This window comes from Chelonia mydas, chromosome 1, assembly GCF_015237465.2.
Source record: "Chelonia mydas isolate rCheMyd1 chromosome 1, rCheMyd1.pri.v2, whole genome shotgun sequence".
In the NCBI taxonomy this organism is placed as follows: Eukaryota; Metazoa; Chordata; order Testudines; family Cheloniidae; genus Chelonia; species Chelonia mydas.
The window spans coordinates 155,494,383-155,518,556 of record NC_057849.1 but is presented as its reverse complement, the minus strand read 5'-3'; the positions used below and the strand labels follow the sequence as shown (position 1 = coordinate 155,518,556).

Genomic DNA, 24,174 nt, shown 5'->3' with positions numbered 1-24,174 from the left:
GTAATACGGTAGTATATAGCACAATAAGTCCCTGTAATGGGGTGTTTTGGCCTGTTAGGCTCATAGGGAGCCTGAAGACCATGTTCCTGGAACACTGGAGTGAGCAAAGGTGCAGGAAATGGCCAAAGCCAGAAGAGAAGAAGCAGTCCTGGGGAGTTAATAGTTGGATGGGGAAAACCCAGGACACTGTTTCTTTAAAGGTGTGGGATCAGGAATTCTGTAGTGTAGGGTGGGGCAGGGCTGTGTGTCCTCTATCTCTCAGCCACTCGGGAAGAGCTGTCAGAAGGAGAGCAGTGTAATATGCTGTTTTCTCCCTCTGAACAGGGGAGACATTGGCAGGAGAAGGAAGCCAGAGCTAGAAGGTTGAGCTCCTGCTAGGAAAGGCTTGGAGTGACATTTTGTCAAGGAAGCAGACGGAAACATGGGAAGATCTCTGCATGTGGTAGAAGAGCCAGACAGGAGTATGAACTTTTGGGTTGTGGTGCAGGGATTTATTCTGGGGAGTGCTGAAGACTGTTTTTGGACTGTTTCTGTTATTAAGCCAGCTCCGGGTGTGGCGTGGTGTTAGCCACAAAAAAGACTGGGTAAAGTTCACAAATGGCATGGAAGAGGGGAAAGAGACCCAGTGCTGGGAAGCCGTGTCTGCCCAAGAGGAGGTGCTCGGGAGGTGGCCAACCAAGGGCCAGTCCCCAACTTTGACTGGGGGACCTTTGTGTTACTCTTTGTACAAATACACTGAGAGAGAGTCCCTGCTTCAAAGAGCTTACAATCCATATAGACCAGGCAGAAAAAGGTGAAAGAAAGGCTCCACTTTCACAGATGGGGACCTGAAGTGCTTTGTCCATGATTACATGGGACGTCTGTGGCAGAGCTGGGAGTTAGCTGTGTAGCTCATGAGTCCCAATATGGTGTTTTAACCAATCCTTTCTCTCAAGATGGTGAACCTGTCTCCTCTGAGCCAGCCTCTCTCCAAAATATCCACCCCTCCCTTGCAAAACTCCCAGGGCACTCTCTGAAGAAACATGAGCTAAAGCAACCCAATATTTGTTGAGGGAGTAGAGCTGCTGGGGTTCACCGTTGTTGAAAACTAACTTTCAATTGAAATGTCAAAAGTTGGTTCCCTGCCAACCCTTTTGGAGCAAACTATAGAACTAAGTCTATGCAGCTCTTTGCCAGGTTGCATACAGCTCTACTAAAACACCTAAATATTTGATTTTGTACATATTCAAAACAAAATACAGTTAAAAAAGTCTAAAGTATGCTGGGCTCAAATCTTCAAAACTGCATGCGCAAATAACTTGCATGCCGGTTACTTGGATGGTGTAAGTAACTGAATGTACAAAGACCAATTTGAAGTCTAAGACCATGTCTACACTGTCCCCTATATTGGCAAAATGTATGTTGCTCAGGGGTTGGAAAAAAATATAAGTTTCACCCGCAGAAGTGGTAGTGTGCACAGCGCTAGGTCGGCGGGAGAGCTACCGCTGCGTGTTGAGGTGGTTTTGTTATGTCGATGAGAGAGCTCTCTTCTGTTGGCACAGAGCGGCTACGTGAGCGATCTTACAGTGGTGCAGCTGCATCGGCACAGCTGTGCTGCTGTAAGTTCACTAGTGTAGACATGGCCTTAGTTGGTAATATCTTTAAGCAATTATTATGGCTGCACAGCCAGTTGCAGAAACCGGGCTGCAAATTATGAATATGTAATTTTGCTCATGTATGATGGACACCAGCACCAACACACTGGGGGTGGAACTAGGGTCCTCCAGACCTAAAAGTCTGAGCTGCTGCAGCTTGAGCTAAAAAGCCATGTCTCCTTAGCTGTGGTTAGGCTCCTGTCCTCTGTGGATTAACACAGAGGGGGACCTGTAACACCCACCCACCTGTAGGTTACACATGTTCAGTTTTAAATCTTGATTAATAAAGCTCACTAGCCTGTTAAAGGAGTATATTTAGTGGAGATACAAGATCTCATTCAATATTACAGCCCACTTGACAGAAAAATCAAAATTTTACTTTTAATCAGCACACTGGGATATGAGAAATCGAAACCCCATTAAAAATTGGCAGTGTCCATTTAATTCCCGAGAAGTTCAATTATGGTGAATGTATTTTTTATCACTGCAACACCTTTGGCTACAATCACAGGAATCGTTTTCATTTTCCTCTTGGCTGAAGTAAATTGCCCACTCAGCAGAATGGGACTTAATGAGACCAAAAAGCACTGGGCACAGTGAATGGAGGAGAAGAGGACCCAACACGAAAAGACGAGTGGAGATGAACAGCAGCTGGGCCTATGTCTGACGGGAGTGTATGAAGGGAAGGCTCGGAGAAGCCTGATATTAAATCATAGAAAATATTTTCAGTCTTCCTCAGATTGGAACCAATTATTGGCATGAAGCCAGGAAAATTATGTGCATTTTACTTAGGAAGTGGTAATATTCTTCCTTAGCCACCCTCTTCTTGGCTAAATCTGTTTTAGGATAGCAACCTCATGTAATTCCCAGAAATTAAATAAACACTGTCAGGTTACAAATCATGGGCTGAATTCTGCTCTCCTTTCTTAGTATGTAACCCTATAGCTTTCAGTTGCATGGCAGTGGTGTAACTGAGAGCAGAATTTATCCCCATGAAAACCCCCTTTCCATCCCTGTGTAATATTTTAGATTATAAAAACTGAAGGAGCTGGTTGGTGGGGGTAAAACCCAGAATGTCTCAGCTTTTTGCTGTTTATTGACCCTTACATTTCATTCTGTTTGGACTAGAGCTGGTCAAAAAACAGGAAAGTGACCTCATGAAAATTTCCAAGTTATTTCTGTTTTGCTGGAAATGTTCCATTTTCCACATTTTACGCAAAGTTTTTTTTTTTTTTTCATTTACTGCAACCTGTCTTTTCTATTAACTCAAAATGTTGATAAAAATGTCATGGAAAAAGTCACAAAAATCAGAAAATGTTGATGATGTTGACAATTTTTTACAGAATACTTCTTGTCTTAAGTTGCTATTCTCCCCCCCTTTCCTCAGGAAAACCCCGAGACCCTCACCCAGGACTATGAGGAGATGTATCCCTTAGATTCAATATCACAATGTTAAAGAAACCAAATATCACATGCAATTTTGCTGTTAAATGTTTTTATTACACAGCATTGAACAGATCCAGTGAATTTGCCTCAAGACCTGGTGTTTGTCCAGAGGAAGAAATGGATTCATTAAACTATTCATGCACACTTGATACTGACTGTCCAGGACTTAAAAAATGCTGTAACTCATCCAAAGGAGCAGGCTGTGTGGATCCTATACCAGAAGGTATGTTGTTGACAAATTCTCAACTCCCTCCAAAAGAAGTAAGCCTTACTTTTTCTGCTGAAGATGAGGACAAACAAAGCAACTGTTATTGTGTATCTTCATAACATAATACATTAATCTGATTTCCATCAATTCAAGGATGATTGGTTTCAGTATTGAATCTGTGAGCCCCTGACAACTGGCTTTAAAGATCTGGTGGAACCTTCTTGCTCTAATTCTTCCCCCTGGCTAGTTCTGTCATCTGGATTACATGAGAAATACCTTGGTATGTGATAGCTGTATATGGTACATTCACAGATACTGAATCAAAGCCCACTGCATTCAATGGGAGCCTTTCTATTGATTCGAATTTGTTCTGAATCAGACCCCAAATGCTTTTATATTTTAATTTGTTCAATTTCAGAGAGAAACCTGAAAAAATATTGGTATAATGTGTCAGTCCTTGTGAAAATGGATTTTAATGAATTAAGCAGAGTGGATCGAAGACTTTTGAATCATTCACGCCTTTTGCACTCCATGGTACGTATAGATACAAAGAACCGAAAGCTCTTGCGTTCTTGTTTCTCTCATTGCATCGACATTGATACTCAATACCAACACAGCCAAGCTACATTGGGCTGGAAGGGTTCTTGGTGTTGGGCAGGACCTTATTATCCAGCCACTCCCCAGTATTATAGCAGGATAGATTTAATTTTTCCTAAAGCATTCTCAATAGGTGAATGCCAGTTTTACTCTTGCATATGTCAAGTAGCAGCAATTTCACAGCTTCCTTTGACATTTCTTAAGACACTGAAAGGGAGTTCAAAGTTCTTATGCTATAAGATCTAATTTTCCTTCTACTCCAGTGACATCTGCTCTGCCTCTAAGCCCCACTTAAAAGCAGAGATGGACTTGAGAGACACAATTTAGCTCTGGATTTAAAGAACTCCAGAGTTGGGTGTTTTCAGATCTGGTGTTTTGGTTTGACTCATTCTGGAAACAAGGGCCATTTGTGAAACTGGGATCTAGATATAAATCAGATTCGGACTCCCGCAAATGTTGATAGTTTAACTCCAGGAGTAAACAGCAGCTGCTGTTAGAGGCAAAGTTCCAATGAACAAGCTCAGTCACTTTGTTAGGATGGTGCATGTGCAGTCTGGTCCTCACTAGGAGCTGTGAGGGACTGGAGCATGCCCAGTGCATATGGAATCTTCCGATGTTTTGGCTGCTAAGCTCTAGCAAGTCTCTACTGAGCATGTACAAACAGATTTTTAAGAGACTTATAACTTGTTCAAATTTGGGTGGATTTTCACAGGAGGAACAAAAGGCATCCCTGATGCAAAAATCACCCCATTGCTAAATTTCAAGTCCCTGCTGCAAAGCAAGGGGACAGCATGACTTCTCAAAGAAAAGGTTGTTAAAATTTTCTTAATGTTTTAGAACAATGTTTTTCCCTCTAGCCTCATCCTTGGACACAGCTGAACCATTCTGGCAGAAACATTTAAAAAAAATCATCCTGAGGCAGACACCCAGTGTGGAAAATTTCAGACCAAGTGTTGAATTTTGGTAAAGTCATAAGACTCTGTTTTCAGTTGCTTATAAGGGAAGTGTTGGGTCCTTTTAATAATAGGCAGTGCTATCAGCGTTGCCTGTAATAAGTATTTTGTTATTGAGCCTCTGTTATTTAAGTACTACACTCAAAAAGGACCTGTCAATAACAACCAGACCTTCCTTTTCTTATGTGTTCCTGGCAAAGCTTTTAGGTCTGACAAAGATTTCAACTCCTTCATTAGTCTAGCAGTTATCACACTGCATCCTTTTCTATGCAATAAGAGAAACAGAAATGTTCACTCTACACAAATTCAAACTAAAATACTGCTTGTTTTTCCTGTTGTTGAATTCTGAATGAATGCTTGTTCTGTTTTGTTCAGTTAAGTATTAGTTTTTTTTAGTATGATAATTGCTGGATAGGTTATACCTCATTGGTGTATAGCTGTATTGCTAAACAAATCAGATATAAAAGTTTATTCCCCTCTTTTACAGATGACTGGTGCATTATGGCCTTTAAATTCCTCAGTGTACCATATCCAGACTACTCAGGCAGAAACATATGCTGGGACATTAACATCTCAGGTTCTGATTGGATTACATCAGCCAGCTCCACTAATGAAAGTTTCTTCTTTGTTGAAAGGCATCGTGAAGCGTGTGTACGAAGTTATCAACATAGATGTTCAAGGTTTTTATTTTTTATGGTTCTGTCTCTCGGGGAAACTTTTTCAGTCACTCAGAATTTTAGCTCTATGGCTTGCCATTGACCATGGGAAATATAAAGTGAAACTTTGAACATTTGGGTGTCTAAGATACCCACTCTGTGGCAAATGAAGTTTCTAATTCGTAGTTATTTGGAAATCTGCATTTTGGTGGGGGATTCCCTTGGTCACTCGAGAAGAAATACACTTTCATAAGGTAGCATATCTTTAGACTTAAAAGAAAAGCAAGCCTGAATTTGTGGCATAGTAGTAGGCATTTTAAACAGGTAATAGTCTTAATGAAACTTTCATGGGGCCCTTTGAAATCAAGACTGCTTTGTATTTTGGAAACTTGTTGCAAGTGCTACTGCAGATAACTTGGATGATCAAATAAGAATATGATCTGCCTAGATATTTGGCGTGCACACATCCCTGTGGTATATGAGCCCCTGTATTTAGGCCACTTTCTTAGAGTCACCTAGATCTGATCTATCTACCAAAACATTAAGTATCTGAAGATTTGAAACTCCAAAAATGTAGTACGAAACACTCCTTGGCCTAAAAACGCAATTTGAAAAATAATGCTTTAAAGACTCAATCCAGCTCCCTCTGAAGTCAAGGGAAAGACTCCCATTGACTTCAGGGGGTTTTGGCTCATGCCCTAGAATAGTAAGAAAGTCAACATAATTTAAAAAATCATATCTTAAAAATAAATTATGGGAGAGTTGTAATTGGATCAAAGCTGGTTCAAGGGAGGTGGTAACACTGCAGTCCGAAGTGGCATTCCCACTCTCCTCTCTGTGGCCAAAATGCAGGGGCTGGGAGAGGTAATAATAAGATACATATTTTTCTTTCAAGGCAACAAGCTGGAAGGGGTAAGAGTGACAGGGACTTCATGGAGAGGGTGGTTGTGGGATGAACTCTCTTGGTGGGGAGACAGAACAGAGGAGCAGCACTGAAGAAACTAGCATCCTTTTAAAATGCATAAAACTGACACTGGGTTGGTCCCAGTCCATGAACGACTTTGAAAGTCAAACTTCTTTCCATAATTTACATATGCAATTGCTTGATTGTGCCATTAGTTTTGAGAATAGCAAATCATTCTTTCTACAGTAAGTGCTTTGAAATTGCTTGCTGGCCAGATTTTGATCTCAGTTGTGTTGGTGCAAATCCAGAGTAACTCGGATGGATTTACATTACTGTAATTGTGTGCATAGTCTGGCCTTACCTGTGCTATAGACTGCAGGTAAATTCCTGTGCTGCTTTCAAGATACTTGTAAGTTCTGTCCTAAAAACTGTGTTCCTCTCCTTAGATGTAAATGAATGTTCCCACGCTGAACTCAATGCTTGTTCCAGATCAGAGCTTTGCATAAATTTAGAAGGTGGTTATAACTGCACCTGTGAACGCGAACATGTGGACGGGAATTCTAGCCAGCCACAGAAAGAATTTAAAGGTAGGAAACATGGGCCTGATTTTCAGAAGTCTGAGGAATGTTCTCTCATCTACTTTAAAGGGCTGTTTGCCAGCAAAGGAGTTCTGGAGCACAGTGTGCTCTCTGCCCTTTATGATGGAGTTGGGAGTGGAAGATGGCATAGGATCTGCCTGTTAACTGTTTCACTGCTGATCGTTTTAGCAAAACCAACCATGTACTTTATCCCACAATACCAAACCATTTCCCATACCTAGCCAGTTGCCAAAAAGCCCCCAAATCCATCTGCCAAAGCTTCAGCTTCAACCTGCGGTAACTTCTTTGATCCAGTCATGCATTATCAATACATATCCACAGGGTCCTCAGGAAATGCAAATATGTGTAAGTATATTCTGCATACTTAAAGTCCATTTGCAGTTTCAACTGCGTACAGTATTTGTTACGGTCCTCAACTGTTGTGTAATGTTAACCTTAGGCTGTTAAACGGTTGCTATGTACCAGTCAGACATAGCTGCAAATCAGTGATGGGTGAAATTATTCCTTATGGCACAATTCAGAAAAGAATTTAAACGTGCTTAGATCCCACTGACTTCAATGGGACTACTCATGTGCTTAAAGATAAACACGTCGGTTAGTGTCTGTAGGATCAGGGCCTTAGCAAATTTAGTGATTTGTGTTTCCACTTATATTACTTACAGTGCACTGATTTAGTCTTATGAGCTGTTGAAAATGTGGATGATGATTAATTTGGATTTGTTTGGCTAAGAATGTCTAATTGCTTAACAATGCCCTTTCTTCCTTAATATGATATACTCTACTCCAGGTTCACCACGCGATCCAGTTAGTCCAAGCAATAGTTCTGTCGCTATAAGTAAATCAACAGCTAATAAATCTACTGATTCAGAATGCTATAAGTAACCTTGGATGCTAATTAATATTTCTTGATTTTAAGTTAATCACCAATTCAATCCCCTCTGTCCTGAAGGCTGTCTGAGTTACAATGTCTAGAGTGCCAGCTGAGGGATAGTACTAAGAATGACCCCCAATAGATTAGCCTTTCTATTACCCAGTTTAATTCCTTCACTTGAGCAGGATCACAATCCCATTAACAATCTCCCCCCTCTTTTTCTTTACAGAGGGGAAAGTTTTAAGAAGTGACCTATTGTCTAGTTCATTGAGACTATCAGTTATTATGACTTTGACCCTCATATTTGTCCTCCACTTGCAATTTAACATAAAGTGGCAGAAATTAAATCAGTCATTTTAGAGCAGTAGGTGTTATGCCTCTAGGATTTGTAAAAATATCTGTTTGATGGGCCACTGGCTTGAATGATTGGGAACAAGTCCTTTCCATTGAAACAGGCACCCACATTGTTTGGTTTGAAAAAACCTTTGATTCCCTTTTCCTTAGGAAGTTCAATCAGTATAAAAAGAACTGAAATTGTGACTGACTGATGCCACAGTCTTCCATTCTGTGTTGAGTGTCCGCATGAAAACTAGAATCCAAGCTTTGCTCTAATTTACACTGCCCGGATGGGTAGCATTTGGCTGAGGAAGTGCATTGGGAGAGCAAAGTATAAAATAAATAAATAATACATGCATATATTGAGACAAGGTGGGTGAGGTAATATCTTTTATTGGACCAACTTCTGTTGGCAAGAGAGATAAACTTTTGGGTTTACATAGAGCTCTTCTTCAGGTCCTTTGTAAGCTTGAAGTTGGTCCAGTGAAGGATATTACCTCACCCACTTTTTCTCCCTAATATCCTGGGACCAAAATGGCTACAATAACACTGCATGTATGGATATAATACATATGATAATTATTCCAAAGGTATTGAATGCAGTTATTGATTCCTAATTCTGCAACCCTTATTCAAGTTGAGTGAAAAGAAAAGGAGTACTTGTGGCACCTTAGAGACTAACCAATTTATTTGAGCATAAGCTTTCGCTGCTCAAATAAATTGGTTAGTCTCTAAGGTGCCACAAGTACTCCTTTTCTTTTTGCGGTTACAGACTAACATGGCTGTTACTCTGAATCAAGTTGAGTGGTATTCTACTCCATGAGTAGTACCATTGAGATTGCATTTACATCAGTCATTCAAGCCAGTGTCTTATTGGACAGGTATCTGTATTTATATAGATCAGTCACAAATCCTGGAGGCAAAAAACGGAAAACAAGTTGTAAATGTATAGCTAATGGCTCCAGTGGGGCTACTTGTGGAGTAGGATACTACTCAGTGTAAAAATGGCAGAATCTGGTCGTTTATTTTGCAATGAGCAATTTCACTCTATTGATCAAAACCATATATGTGTATAATGGATTTGGAGTACATCATCTCTTAGAAAAAAGGTTCCTTTCACTTTTGATGATGCTCTCTTGTGCTACCATAGATCTGTTTTCAATTGGAAACCACCGAATCGTCAGCGTTACCAGCAGCAGTTTTGAAGTATCTTGGAGTGTGTATTCTACTCTGAACCACACATTCCAAGTACAAGTGTACAAGGGCAAAGAGTTGATCACAAGTATGGAGACTACAGAAATGAAAAGGGATGTGTCTGGGCTGGAAGCAGGTATAAAATACACAGTGAAGATCAGCTATGAAGCTTGTGGAAAGAACATTATCTCCTATCGACATGTCAAAACCGGTAAATATCACCTTAGAAATGTTGCATTTCTCACCACATCTCTATCCTGTGAGGATTCCCCATGATGCCTTCAAGACCCCACCTTCAGCTTTCTTCCACTCACTCATGCTCTCTTCCCCTTACCCCAATGCTAGTGTAATTCAGATAACCAGCCAGCAGGGGTTGTGCGGAGCTGTGTGGCTCTTTTGTTACGCAGCTGGTAAAGGGAAGCACTTGCTTCCTGAGTCAGGCAATTAGAGACATAAATCTAATCTAGAATGTGGTGTTGCCCATGCAGGCAGCTGCCATTGCTGCACTACCCTTTTTTTCCAGTCAAGATAAATTGCAGGGGAGGTCCTGCTTTTGTCTGATTTAGAGCTGAGTTGAGAGAGGAACAAGGAAGTGAAGTGATTTACATAGGTATAAATCAGAGGCTCTCTGAGAATATTATAACTGACACGCCTGCTTGAGTGAAGGCCAGATTTTGGTGAGCTAGTGTGCAACAGATCAGGATTGAAGTACATGGACAAGAGCTGTATAAAGAAGCTTGCAGAGGCTCTGCTATATTACAACTAGTTCCATCCACTCAGCCAATGCTGCTTCCCCCTTTGCTTTCACCTGCACCAAACGCCCTCCTAAATTTTAACAAGATACAATTTCTTTGTTTAAATGAGGTCAGTATTTACAGTTATATGAGTTAATGAGCCTCACAATCCAAGACATAAACTGGTCCCTAGCTGGGGTGAAGGAGAAATTTCCCCCATGGTAGAGCACTGCATAATTAGCTGCATCATCATGTGGGTGTTATACCTGGCTCTGAAGTATCCAACACTGGCCAATTTTTTACATAGGATATTAGGTGGACTATGGGTCTACTAAAGTTTTGCTGTTCCTTTGGTCTAAAATTATTTCCTGAGATCCCACATGGCCTCTTAAATCCATCAGAAAAAATCAGAGCTGGCCAGAGGTCAACAATTCTGTTTCATGAGGCCTTCCAAAATTTCAGAATTTGTTTTAGTTTCGTATTGGAATGAGGACAAAACCTTTAGAAACAAAGTGGAAGTGTGTTGAAAAGGTCAGGTTTTTGATTCTTCTCATTCTGGTTATAAGTATCAGAGAGCCCTGGACCTCAGAAACCTTCCCAGAAAAAAGCTTTGTCAAATGTCTCTGAAAAACATTTGGGTTTTAACAAAAGAGAAAATTTAATCAGAAATGTCCCAACCTGTTCTAAGTAAAATATTTAGTTACAGCCATTGTGAGGATGTTGCTAGTCACTTTTTTGTAGGATTCTTCCCTTTAGTCAGCTAAGAAATGACAATGGTTTGACTCTGTAAGGAGCTACCTCCCTTATCTCTTTTGGAGGAGAAAATAGAGGTTATAGTGACTGAGGAAATATAGGTACATCAGTCAGATATGAAGGTAAAGCCACCAAAAAAAGAAAAAGGTCTTAGCTGTAGACTGAAAGTATCTAGCTTATCTATGTTACAGGGTAAAGCAGTTGCTACAGGCTCTCAAGCAGCTGATTTCAGATAATACACTATACATGAAAGTCATTATTGTTTGTTAGGCAGTGGAAATTATATGTACCTTTTTTTAATCTTCATTTTAGGAATGCTGTTAATACCATGCAACATAATTTCCAATGACAAGTTGTGATGACCTGATAGGAACCCAGACCTGGATTTAAAAACACATTGGAGAATTTCTAAGTGCTTGTCTCTATCTTTAGAAGATCAGTAACAGAAAACTGGCTCTAGTTGTTTAGCGTTAACACCTTAGAAATATAGTGGTCCATTTACTTCATACTAGTACTAGGTTATTGGACAGAGACTCTCACCTTCAGCACTAAGTATTTCTCCAATTATATTTTCTTTTCTAACACCCCCATGCCCATTCCGCATCATTACTTTCTACACAGATTTTCACTAATTTGCGGGATAGATGGGTCTAAAAGAAATACTTGGATACAAATGCTAGATCAAACTTCATATATAATGGGTGACTGCAAAACAGATTTGAAAACTCCTAAATGTTAGGGGTCAAAATCCAAACTTTCCCAAACTTTAGAGTGTTCAGATTCAGGCCAGATCCTCCGCTGTTGTAAATCAGAGGCGCTCCATTGACTTCAATGAAGCTATGCTAATTTACACCATCAAGGTTCCACTTCTGGTCCTCAGTGTTTCAGTTTGCCCCTGAACCCAAATCTGAGGTTTTGATTCAGGTACATCAGTTTTGATCAAATCATTTCCTCTTCTCCTTTATCCGTATTTTAATATTGTGTCTTATAGATGCCCAGATATTTGGTGTTACAATAAAGATCCTAAACTATAGCTTCACTGAACATTTCCACAACACCAGTAGCTCAGAATATCAAGAGTTTTCAAGCCTGTTGCTCAGAGAGGTAACACTAAAATATATGTGTAATTGTTTTAAACTTGGGATTTACTTAATGTCTCTGAGAAGCTTGTACACATTTACAAAGTCTGGTAAAAATCCTCAGGCCATTTCTTTGGACCTTCACTTACAACTGAAATAAAAGGAGTTGGCAAAATAAAAAAGCAAATCAGGGCCCTGACCTCGTTACCACTGAAGTCAATGGCAGTTTTGCCTTACAGAAGAGTGAAGGAAAAACAGTGATGCAGAAGAGTCTTCTCTACTTCAGATTTTTATATTGATAAGGAATTTGCTGCAAGTTGATCTGAGGATTTTTAATGGATCTTTGAAATGCTCGTGTGGCCTGGGTTTCTTTGTGTTATGTTTTCAGCAATTTTTCACCTATTCTCCAAGCTCTTTCTCCTTTAAGCAGAGGTGGTTGGGTCAGGATTGCTTCTAATACCTCATTAGATATTCACATACTGCATGCCATGAATCTAAGGTGCTGTCAATTCATCAGTCATGAACTATGAAATAAATAGGCCTGAGTTTGGTTCCAGACATGAACTTCCACAAAGTGTGGGGAGTTTCAGATAGGGTATTCTGTTGTAGTTCCATCTTATAGAGATGGGACCTCACTGTGAAGTTCAGATCTAAATCCAAGCCCAGAATTTCCCAAAACTATATGTACAAATGGGCCCAAGTCCCCTCTAAAGTTCAAAAAAGACTGACAACAAAAAGATTGGACGTACAGGCACATTTTCAAAGGAAGACACAACAGGTACATTTGCTTACCTAAATGGACATTTGCTCGTGCAAAATGGGTAATTGCTTGCATAGGTGCAAGACATAGGTTTCTGTGGCCATGAATACTCTACCCCTGTGGTAGAGGGGCATTTTTGCAAATCTGTCTATCTGACTCAAACGGCAAAATATTTTCAACACCATCTGAAGCCACTGGAAAATCAGAACTCAGATCAGTCAAATAGTTTGCTCAGATTTGTGAATGTTTTGAGGGAAACTTAGCTCAGTTTGAGCAAACCTTACCTGCTTTACGCTTTCTTACACAGTCATAGAGTTTAAGGCTAGAAGAGACCACTAGATCATCTAGTCCAGTGTTTCTCAATAACTGGTCCATAGACTGGCACTGGTCTCTGAGATCTCCCTGGCCTCCTTCCCACCACCTGCACCCTAACTTCACATTGTAAACTCAAAGTAAAAATGTTCAGGATCATGCAGAAATCAAAGGCTGAAACATGGAAAAAATTCTCCTCAAGCACCCACAAGGCAAAACTGCTAAGTTTAGCACACTCTAACACTGACATTAGTGCACTAGATTCATCCCTCCGGTATCTCCATTGGCTCAGAATACGCATCCACTTAGCTCATTGCTGGGAAAGCATAATATATTTGTTGTGTTGTCTTTCAGTCAATTCATCCAAATAAAACTGATTTATATAAGTTATTCATTTTTTAAAAAGTCAGTTTTGTCTTGTCCTAGTCTCAGATTTCTTTGTAATTGGATTCTACTGCACTTGGGTTGGGATTGTGTGTTTCAGATAAACTGCAGCCTGTGAGGGTTTCGGTCAGGTCACATGGAATTGAACAGGTGAACTAGGGACAAAGCAGCAGCAGAGAGCTCTAAAATTGTACCATATTGGCATCAAAAGTTTAGGACATGAAGTCACTGGGACACATTCAGGCCTCGTGCAAGTGAGTTCAAGGCTAATGAAGTCAGTGGAATTCTGCTCATTTGAGCCAGGGCTCAGTTTGATCTGTAGCATCATTGTCCATTTGACAAGACATTTTTCGGAAGTGCCCAAGTTCCATTTTCAAAAGTCACTTAGGTGCCTTAATCTCACTAAAAGTCAATGAATCAATGAGACATAGGCTCCTAAGCACCTGAGTGACTTCTGGAAATGAGACTTAGGCTTCTAAATCACTTAGGAGCTTTACATTTCTTTTACTGTAGTTCAGTTTCATAGCAGAGAACAGCTCCTATCCTTGGGTCCAGAGGGCTCAGTACAGAACTCAGGGAAAGAATAGGAAGCTGGATTTATGCTACCTCTGCACTCCCTGATCCCAGCACCTGCTGGGGGCTGACCTCAGATGTATTTTAGACCATCTCAGAGCTGCTCTAACCGGGATCAGTCCAGTAGTTTATCACAGAATGCTCCAACCTCTCCTTCTCCCCAGCATGCCTGTGACCTGGTCCTTACTCTTGGGGGAACAAAGGAGGTTGGTTATGGATTCTGGCTATGCTGGCCCAAAGGCACCCTGGCATTACCCTATGCCAGGGGAATCCCTAGCTGGCCACCTAGACCAGGATTGAAGCTATTTCCTACCTCATTGGAGCTGAGGAGTTGGCCCAGAATCTGAAATGCTAATTGACCCATCTCCACTTTTATTACCACATATCAAATCTTTTAGAACTTCATTCTCATTTACACGTGGCCCTCTGCACTGCTCTGGCAGAGCAAATAGGCCTTAAGGTGGGTATAAATTACATTCACTCCCAAATTAAAACTCCTTTACGGTGTAAGAGTGGTGCAAAAAGGGGTGCTAAAGTAAATGAGAATTAGTCTTCAGAAACCCATTAGTGCTTGACAGCCAGGGCACTTACACAGAGAGAGGTAGATATTATAGCTTTGAAAATCTCTTCCTGGACACTCCAGATATTCAAAATGTATTGATTCTCTGTTCTTAATTCATGTTATGGCCTTCCACTGTGTTGTGAGTGTATTAGACTCAGCTGAATTGCTCAGTTTTTGCTGATTGATATCACAGACTGGATGATGTTTTTCTATAAGTGGTATATATAGAATATGAAGATAGAGACAGCATACATGTTAAAAATTTGTAATGTGCTGCTTTAATTGTGTCCTTATTGTATTATTAACATTTCTCTCACTTTTTTCAGATTGAAAATTCATTTCCACCAAATATTTCTATATTATACAAAACTGGGAAGCTGAAGGTGCAAATTGAGTCCCTGAAAGCTGGAAGTATCATTGTGAGGCTTAGAATCATCGTACAGGATCCCGAGTTTCCAACAGACTTGTCCACATTCGCTCCTATGCTTTCTTCTCTGAATAGAAGCTCAGTGTTTTTGGTTGATCAGCAGAGCACCTCAGTAGAAGGTGGATCTTTTTGAAAAAAGTAGTATTTTCATAACCTGCAATAGCATTTAGATTCTTTGTCAAGAGTACTTTACATAGAAATAAGGTACAGTGTTAAGGTGACAGCAGTAGTATTGTAAGGAAAATAGAGAAATCAGACCTCCCTTCGCAGGCTTAGAACTAGAATGGGCCTCTTGTAACTCTTTGCCCCTTGGCCCAAGTGGCTAGGGAGAAAGGATGGTGGGCCTCTATGGGCATCCTTCCCTCCGTTTATGTTGTCAGGGTCCCGATGTCGATGTCGGAATGAATGGAGCCTGGATTAGCCAGTTTCCCCACTCCCTCTCTCCCTTCCTCCTCTGCTTTGTGGGATATTAGGAGGTTGCCATCTAGTGGGTAGCTGAGGACAGTGTGTGGATTTACTTGGTATGTGAAAGACACATCCCCTCTGGAATACTGTATATTCAAGGCTGCTGCTGTTGTGTTTGGTCCAGATTTTAAAAAATGCAATCCAACATTTCTGTGATAAAAGTCCAGCCAGAGGAATTACCTGATGTCATCCCAGTGAAATGAGCTAAGGAACTGTGCATGGAATTTATGTTGCAGTAGGTCCTCTTTAGATCTACAGTACCCACTATTTTTTCTAATCAGATGGTTCTGGCATCAGGTTTCAAAACGAACAGAGCCAACCACAGTTCAGACACCTGCCAAAGGCAGCAAAATCGGTGGTTGGCTCTCTGAATAACGTGTCCTATGAAAGCTTATTTAGCATGGTCAAGAAAAGCCCCCTTCCAACTTCCAGATCTGGGTGGATGGAATTAATGAAGAGACAAACTGTAGCTGGTTTCAGAGTAGCATCTGTGTTAGTCTGTATCCGCAAAAAGAACAGGAGGACTTGTGGCACCTTAGAGATGAACACATTTATTATGCTCTAATAAAGCTTATAAATGTGTTCATCTCTAAGGTGCCACAAGTACGCCTGTTCTTTAAACTGTAGCTGAAGCATATATTGATCAAACTTCCATCAGATACAATCTTGCAAAGTGATAATGATATGTGCCAAAATACATCATTGGAGTGTTCGCCCCTTGCTGCACATACATTATACGGGAATTTTGAGCATGAAGGGGTGGGGGAGGGCAAAAGTTCTAAAATGTTTTAATTCAAAAATCCAGTAGAGTTCAAGTAACATTCTTACCCAGCAGCAGTTCCCTGGAATGGCACAGACAACTGCTCCACTCTCCTGTATAGCTAGAAAATGGCTTATATGTTTCTTAACTCTGAACAAACATTCGTTCATCAATAATTTCTGAAAATGAAACGCACAAAATAAAGCTGAAAACACAGGGAAAGATTTGTATATCAGGCTTTCCAGTTGTATCAAAACTGCATCTCCTAACGATTCCTGGATAGCATGGCCATATCTTCAGCTGGTATAATCAGTATAGCTCCATTTCTATGAATGAATCTACACTGTTTTACATTAAGGGCCTAAGGATAAGGGCTTGATTTGACACAAAGTGAACTTGGCAGATCAGAGAATCCATCCCTAAAACAGCACAGCTGAAAAAACCAGGAGAGCTAATATAGCTGAAAGTACTGGGGCAATAAACATCTTTCTTTGGGATCATATATTATCATTATCTATTATGTCTACTGTGGTAGTGCCTAATAGACTAACCGAGAATGGGTTCTCATTGTCCTAGGCACTGTACAATCGGAGTAGTAGACAGGCCCTGCCCCGAAGAGCTGACAATCTAAATAGACAAGACAGATAAAGAATACAATATGTATGTACCTTACATATGCAAATATAACGTACCAGCAAGTGAACAAAGTGGTGGCCTGGAAAGAATTATTTTTATAATTGTTTGAGTGGGATGAGGATTAGCTGGATGAAAAGACTAAGGCCAAGTCTACACTCAAAAATTAAGTCAACCCAGCTACGTCTCCCAGGATGTTAAAAAGCCGGACCCCTGAACAACATAGTTAAAGTGACCTAACCCCTGGGGTAGACAGCACGAGGTCAGCAGAAGAATTCTTCCATCAACCTAGCTATTGCCTCTCAGGGAGATGGAATAACTGCGCCGATCGGAGAACCCCTCCTGTTGTTTCTGTGAGTGTCTACACTGAATTGCTATTTCAAGTGTAGACAAGCCCTAAAGAAGGGAGAAGGGACATTGAAGTGAGGGATAATGGCACGGGAGGAAAGGGAGGAGAGAAGTATGGAGAGCAGGTGGAATGATGCTGATCTGAAAAGAATGGGGATGGGGTGGGCGAGGGTGGCACAAACAGCCAATCAGCACAGGACAAAGAATTTAGCTGCTGTAACTGTTACCTCATGGAATAAGGTTTCAGAGTGGTAGCCGTGTTAGTCTGTATCAGCAAAAAGAACGAGGAGTACTTGTGGGACCTTAGAGACTAACAAATTTATTTGGGCATAAGCTTTCATGGGCTAAAACCCACTTCATCGGACGCATGCAGTGGAAAATACAGTAGGAAGATATATATACAAAGAGAACATGAAAAAATGGGTGTTGCCATACCAACTGTAATGAGACTAATCAATTAAGGTGGGCTATTATCATCAGGAGAAAAAAACTTTTGTAGTGATAATCAGGATGGCCCATTTCCAACAGTTGACAAGAAGGTGTGAGTAACAGTAGGGGAAAAATTAGCATGGGGAAATAGTTTTTACTTTGTGTAATGACCCATCCACTCCCAGTCTTTATTCTAGCCTAATTTAATGGTGTCCAGTTTGCAAATTAATTCCAGTTCTGCAGTTTCTCATTGGAGTCTGTTTTTGAAGTTTTTTTGTTGGAGAATTGTGACTTTTAGGTCTGAAATTGAGTGACCAGGGAGGTTGACGTGTTCTCCGACTGGTTTTTGAACGTTATAATTCTTGACGTCTGATTTGTGTCCATTTATTCTTTTGCGTAGAGATTGTCCAGTTTGGCGGGGCATTGCTGGCACATGATGGCATATATCACATTGGTAGATGTGCAGGTGAACGAGCCTCTGATAGTGTGGCTGATGTGATTAGGTCCAATGGTGGTGTCCCTTGAATAGATACGTGGACAGAGTTGGCAACGGGCTTTGTTGCAAGGATAGGTTCCTGGGTTAGTGTTTTTGTTGTGTGGTGTATGGTTGCTGGTGAGTATTTGCTTCAGGTTGGGGGACTGTCTGTAAGCGAGGACTGGCCTGTCTCCCAAGATCTGTGAGAGTGATGGGTTGTCCTTCAGGATAGGTTGTAGATCCCTGATGATGCACTGGAGAGGTTTTAGCTGGGGGCTGAAGGTGACGGCTAGTGGCGTTCTGTTACTTTCTTTGTTGGGCCTGTCCTGGAGTAGGTGACTTCTGGGTATTCTTCTGGCTCTGTCAATCTGTTTCTTCACTTCAGCAGGTGGGTATTGTAGTTTCAAGAACGCTTGACAGAGATCTTGTAGATGTTTGTCTCTGTCTGAGGGATTGGAGCAAATGCAGTTGTATTGTAGAGCTTGGCTGTAGACAATGGATCGTGTGGTGTGTCCTGGATGGAAGCTGGAGGCATGTAGGTAAGTATAGTGGTCAGTAGGTTTCTGGTATAGGATGGTGGTTATGTGACCATCACTTATAAGGCTCTCAGTCTTGAGGGGTAAGGGAACTGGTGTACAGGGGGCACACTCAGCAAAATGGCAGGAAAACCTCAGTGAAAATCTTCACGAGTAATGGAATGTGTAAATTATTTTATAATTAGAGCTGAAACATCCTTCTAACAGCATAAAACTCTATCAAAAGTCAAGTGGGCCCATGCCTTGGTAAAACATTACTGAAGTTCTTGCATTCCTCATGGTGTGATAAATCGTGGTACCCTATCAGTGGGGTTGGTTTCAACTTAAAAATGGATGTGGACTTTGGATAAATAAAATATGGCAATTAGCTCATGAGTCTGAAAGAGCGAGAAACAAAATGTTACTTAGGTGGGCAGTACTAAATGAAGCATGTGCTCAGGCACAAAGACAAATGCATGCGTGCACGTGCACTTTTCCTCTTCTATTCCTAGAATAGAAGTTTCCTTCGTTATAGAAAAAAAATCACAGTAATGAATATCGGTACATTTTCAGACCAGGAGCCTAAGGCTATGTCTACACTACACAGCTTTTAGCGCCATGGCTGTGTTGCTACAGGCGTGTTGGTAAAGGTGCGCAGTGTAGCCGCTGTTTGTCGGCTCTCCTGCTGACAAAAATCTTCCATCCCAAATGAGTGGCCGACAAAGAGCTGTTCACATGGGTGCTTGTTGTTGGCAAAACTTTTATCTTTTGGGCTGGGGGTGGGGTGGGGTGTTTTTTGAACACCTCTGAAAGGCAAAAGTTTTGTCATTCAGTTCCCAGTGTGGACATAGCCTAAGATGTTACGTTGAACTACTCAATTTTCCAGTCCTTTGGTCAGAGTGATTTGTAGCTGGGATTACATTTTCAGTATAGTCTTTTTTCCAAGTGAACTAGTGCTCTGATCCTGTAAAGATTTAGCCATGAGAGTAATTTAACATGTATCAGTAATCACATTGAACTTAATGGGGCTACTTACATATGTAAAGTTAATCACATGTTTATGGGTTTGATGGATTGGGGTCTAAGTGTTCATGAAAGATGCCAGAGAGAGTGCCCTGGAGAATTAAGTCTTGTATTTAGCCACATACATAGCACTGGCAGTGGTGGTGGAAGCGTTTTCCACTTTACCATAGCAGGGCACCCTTAAAGCATTTTCTCACATACCCAAACCATGGTCTCTCTCCTGAGACTGCCTAAAAGGGTATCAGCTGTGACACTAGATTTTATGCTACTGCTTTTACAAAGAACACATTTTTTTTTAAAGAATGGGAGTTTTCACCCTTAGAACTGCCTCCTCCAAAAGTTCAAGACTGTTCCCTGTGGGCATCACTTCTTCCAAATAAGAAAAATTTGGATCCAAATTCTGTTTAAACCTTAGTAAATTTCCAGTGGACTTGCTGGTCCAGAGGCATCCGTGGGTTGTAACTTCATTGGTACATGAAATCTCATGAGATGTGGTAAACTGAATTCAGTGGAGTGTATGCTCCAGAGTAACTTGTTTCTCTGGTGTAAATACACATTGTATTTTCTAATGCCCAACCAACTTTCTCTGGTTCAAGCTTACAGTATGTCTTGTTTTAAATCTATGACAAAAATCTAAATAATCCCCTTTACAAAAATCTTTTCCTGACTAGGACACCCATTTAAAAAAATTTTGATCTGCAAGGATATCAAGATCAGACAATGTTCTGAGTCACTCAAACCTGGGATCTCAGATAAACTGTGAGGACTGAGAACTATTTAAATAAGTGCAAGAGTATTTTGTGATTATTTCTAATTATAACTCAATTCAGCCAGAAAAGAGATTGTTTTACTGACACTTTGGTTTTGGCATTACAGACTGGGACGAATGTGCATCTCGTTCAGAGAATGACTGCTGTATGTATGCAGAGTGTATCAATTTAATGGGCTCATACATGTGCAGATGCAAGACAACCATGGATACCAATCCATCTCGACCTGGGAGAAACTGTGAAGGTGAGCATTTATTTTCTTTTTTCAGGAAAAGCTGGAACACGTCATTTTGCCACCTCCACTTTATTTTTATTGTCGTCTATCGTTTATATAGTGCAGAATGTGTGCACAGTACTTTACACATGTCTATAAGGCAAGGTCCTTGCCCTAGGAGCATACAGTGTACCGTCTCCTATGCTCAAGGGCCTGCATTGTGACCACCATCCTTCCAGGAAGGGAGACCTGGGTAGGTTTCCCTTTGGAACCTCTCAGTATCACTCCTTAATCAGCCAGAAGGGTGGCTTTTGAGTAATGAGTTCCTGTGCATCCCAGGAGTTCAGTGCTCTTCTCAGTGGTGATCCATGTCTTGCTGACCAGAAGAAAGGGAGGCCAGGAATTGAATCTGCTTCTCTTGTGTAGCAAGGCAGAGCAGTAGACCACACTACCAGATCCTGTTTTGAGTAGCTTATTGGGTAAAATGTGTTAACGAAATACACACGTCTTACTTACATGACACTAAAATGATCTGATAGATTTTAAAATAAATTAGGGAATGTTCTAATGTTTTATTCCTTTGGTTTGAACGTCCATTTCAGTGTCATAACAATGTTGTTACAGGTGAAATTGTGAACCCACTTACTGAAACGATGCCCCTATATGAATCAGGCGGGACAGAAATACCACCTGAAACAAGTACCGGACTGCATGCTTCACCAGCAATCACTGAAATAAGAACAATGACTACTCTCAGCTCCAAGAGGAGTACCACATTAAATACACCTACTCTGCTACCGTCAAGTGGCACACAAGCGTCAAGCAGTCATTCTTCCATCAGCAGTCCTCCAGTAACTCAGAGACCAGGCATGATATCATCAATTGGATTTGAAAGAAATAATAGGACAATTGGTATGGAGGGTCCAACAACCATCAAAACACTAGTCGTGGTGACAGAACAATGGAAAGATGTAAGTGCATCACTTGAAAACTCTATGGAAGAGACTTTAACTGGTGCACCACAGCCACTGACTACTGTTACCAATGCATCCATGGATGCAACCAGTCAAGAGCGGCACACTTCACCATTGCCCACATTATATATGGTTTCAAATACAACTTCTGCTGTTGTGAGAAATAAATCCATTGGAGAGACCCACATACCTCTCCAGGTTCCTGAAGCAAGTTCTCAGGATGGCTCCAGTACATCCCTGCCTACTACAGAAAACCGTACAATTTATACTATAAATTCCACCCTTGATGTACATGAAGTGATCAGAAAAGTTAGCAACTCTTGGTCTGAGACATCTCCTAAAGAATCATTCTCAGTGCCAGCTGTTTCCCCTGACTTCTCACCACCAGCTTTCAGTGCAACTACTTTCCCGACCACAGACTGTAGTAAGTATGCATCACAGCATTATCCTGGATGCTTGGTAATTGTTCACAAGAAGAAAGAAGTCAGGGTTCTGAAAAATGCGTAGTTGTGTATGTATTTGGGTATGGGATGGGACTGACCAAAATTTAGTTTGTCTTTTTGAACTATATATTTTCTTGTAGGCTTGGCTTTATTCTTAGGTGCAATTTTCTAAATAAGCATGTCAGAGCATTGCCAAAATAACCAAACCTTCCAATGTTTTGATAGTACTGTAGTTTCATCAATTTGTAACACTTTAGAAGTTGTTCTCCAAAACAGTGAGGTGATTCATGTAACACCTTAAATGTTGCTCCATTTAACATTATGATAAACCTCTTAGGCCTCAATGATCTGGGGAGGGATCCTCTCTCTTGCTATGACACTTGTAGGCTGCAGCCTACAAAGACTATTAAAGTCCCTTTGCCAGCTGAGGGAGTGTTTCCCTGGCACAGGAGAAGGTAGGCTACCCACAGGTTGAGGGGTCTGTATAACTTGGTGGGTGGCGAGAGATGGTCTGATCTTGTACTTCCCTAAAAGTTGCCAGTCAGGCAAGGGTCAGCCGGACTCCTGAAAACCCCAGCAAAGAGCGGAAGTGTGTGGAGATCTGAGAGCAACTTCATGAAGACTTCTAATGAAGAGTGATTTAGGGCAATGAGGAGGCATGATCTGTTTGGATCTGGGGAGATGTACTACAATGGTTCTTATGAATTTTCCACCTTTCCACCTACCTCCTTGGGCCTCATTTTATCTCTTGGAAACTCTCTCCCACTCGTTCCTGGGGTCCCACCCTCGCCTCTCTCTGCTCTCTTGAATCCCCTCATCCCTTCTGCCACTTACCACCACTAGCCAGGGCCGGCCCACAACATTTTGGCACCTGAGGCGGGGAGCTCAAATGACGCCCCTATGCTCCCTCGCTTGGGCCAAAACTTTGAAAGGTCTCAATTCTGCCTTCTTCCTGTTCTACGCTCTCACGGTACTGCTCTGCTACCTACCCCAATAAAGGAGAACTAACAACTTAAAATGCCTTGCTCATAAATTTTAAGTAACACTTAACTTTCAAACGCCTGAACAGCAAATGTAACTTTTCTTGTCTGCATAGTAAACACTGACATTTTTATCTGTTTGAATAATCAAAGTCGTGCTTTCCGTTCCTTCTTGGTTGCAAAGATTTGAACTGTTTCCTGCTGAAGGTCCACAGTCTGGGCCAGCTCATGCTCTATTAAGATGGTTGCAAGGCCGACCAGCCTCTCCTGTGTCATTGTGGAGCTAGATGTGTTTTTATTAACGTCAGCTTGGAGAAGCTGCGTTCTCCACTGGCAACTTTTACAGGAAGTGTTAAAAGTATGCGCAGAGCAACAAAAGCATTTGAAAAGAGGGTGGTCATCTTATTTGTGCACATATATTCCAGAACAGCCTTTAGAGTTGATCCTGCTGAAATGTATCTTGAAAGGGCTTTCAGTTCATCACCTAAATCACTCGCATCAATATCACACATGTCATCATGTGTCAATACTGTCTCTAGTGTCCTGCATTGCTGGTGTAGGCCTTCTTCAGGTATAGTGAGGAGTTTTGGAATATCATACAACATCCCAAATATACTGCTGTGTTCCTTGAGCTGCATGAAACGTTCTTCAACTGACTGTATTGCACAATCTAGCACCTGGTTAAAGAATTCAACTTTGAATTGTTGTTTGGGGTCTCTTATGGGATTATCCCGTGCCTCGTAATCAAAATGTCGTCTTCTTCGGTGACTCTTGTATTCTTGAATGGGTGAGAAAATAGCTTCAGTGTGAAGTTCCTCTGCCAACTTCTGTGCACTCTTCAGAACGTTTTGAAATCTCTCATCTGACCGGTAAGACTGTAGGTATGACTTTGCTTTGTCCAGTTGTTCCATTGCTCCAGATATATCAAGGTCAACACTTTGGAGTCTCTTGCTTACAGCATTTATTTCAAACAGTATGTCATGTCAAAACACTAAGCCGCACAGAAATTTGAAGTTATGTATGTTTCTGGTGATTCCATTTCCCTCTGCCACTGTTCTCCCACAAACAGTTCCTGTCATAGCATTATCCTCCATAATGGCAACTATGGCATCATCTATCTTCCCAGTTTGGTGTTTGATAGGCTTTATCGCCTCCACTCGACT

General features: G+C 41.1%; 1 protein-coding gene across 1 annotated transcript in view; it reads left to right on the top strand.

Moving 5' to 3' along the window:
* Nucleotides 1–24,174, top strand: part of UMODL1 (uromodulin like 1) — a 65,182-nt gene that overhangs the window by 10,264 nt on the left and 30,744 nt on the right. The window contains exons 3-11 of the mRNA XM_037889709.2: nt 3,142–3,303; nt 3,707–3,822; nt 5,326–5,518; nt 6,845–6,985; nt 9,355–9,609; nt 11,877–11,989; nt 14,882–15,101; nt 20,507–20,644; nt 21,239–22,012. Of these exons, the coding sequence (XP_037745637.2) occupies nt 3,142–3,303; nt 3,707–3,822; nt 5,326–5,518; nt 6,845–6,985; nt 9,355–9,609; nt 11,877–11,989; nt 14,882–15,101; nt 20,507–20,644; nt 21,239–22,012 (2,112 nt within the window). The remainder of the gene's footprint in view (nt 1–3,141; nt 3,304–3,706; nt 3,823–5,325; nt 5,519–6,844; nt 6,986–9,354; nt 9,610–11,876; nt 11,990–14,881; nt 15,102–20,506; nt 20,645–21,238; nt 22,013–24,174) is intronic.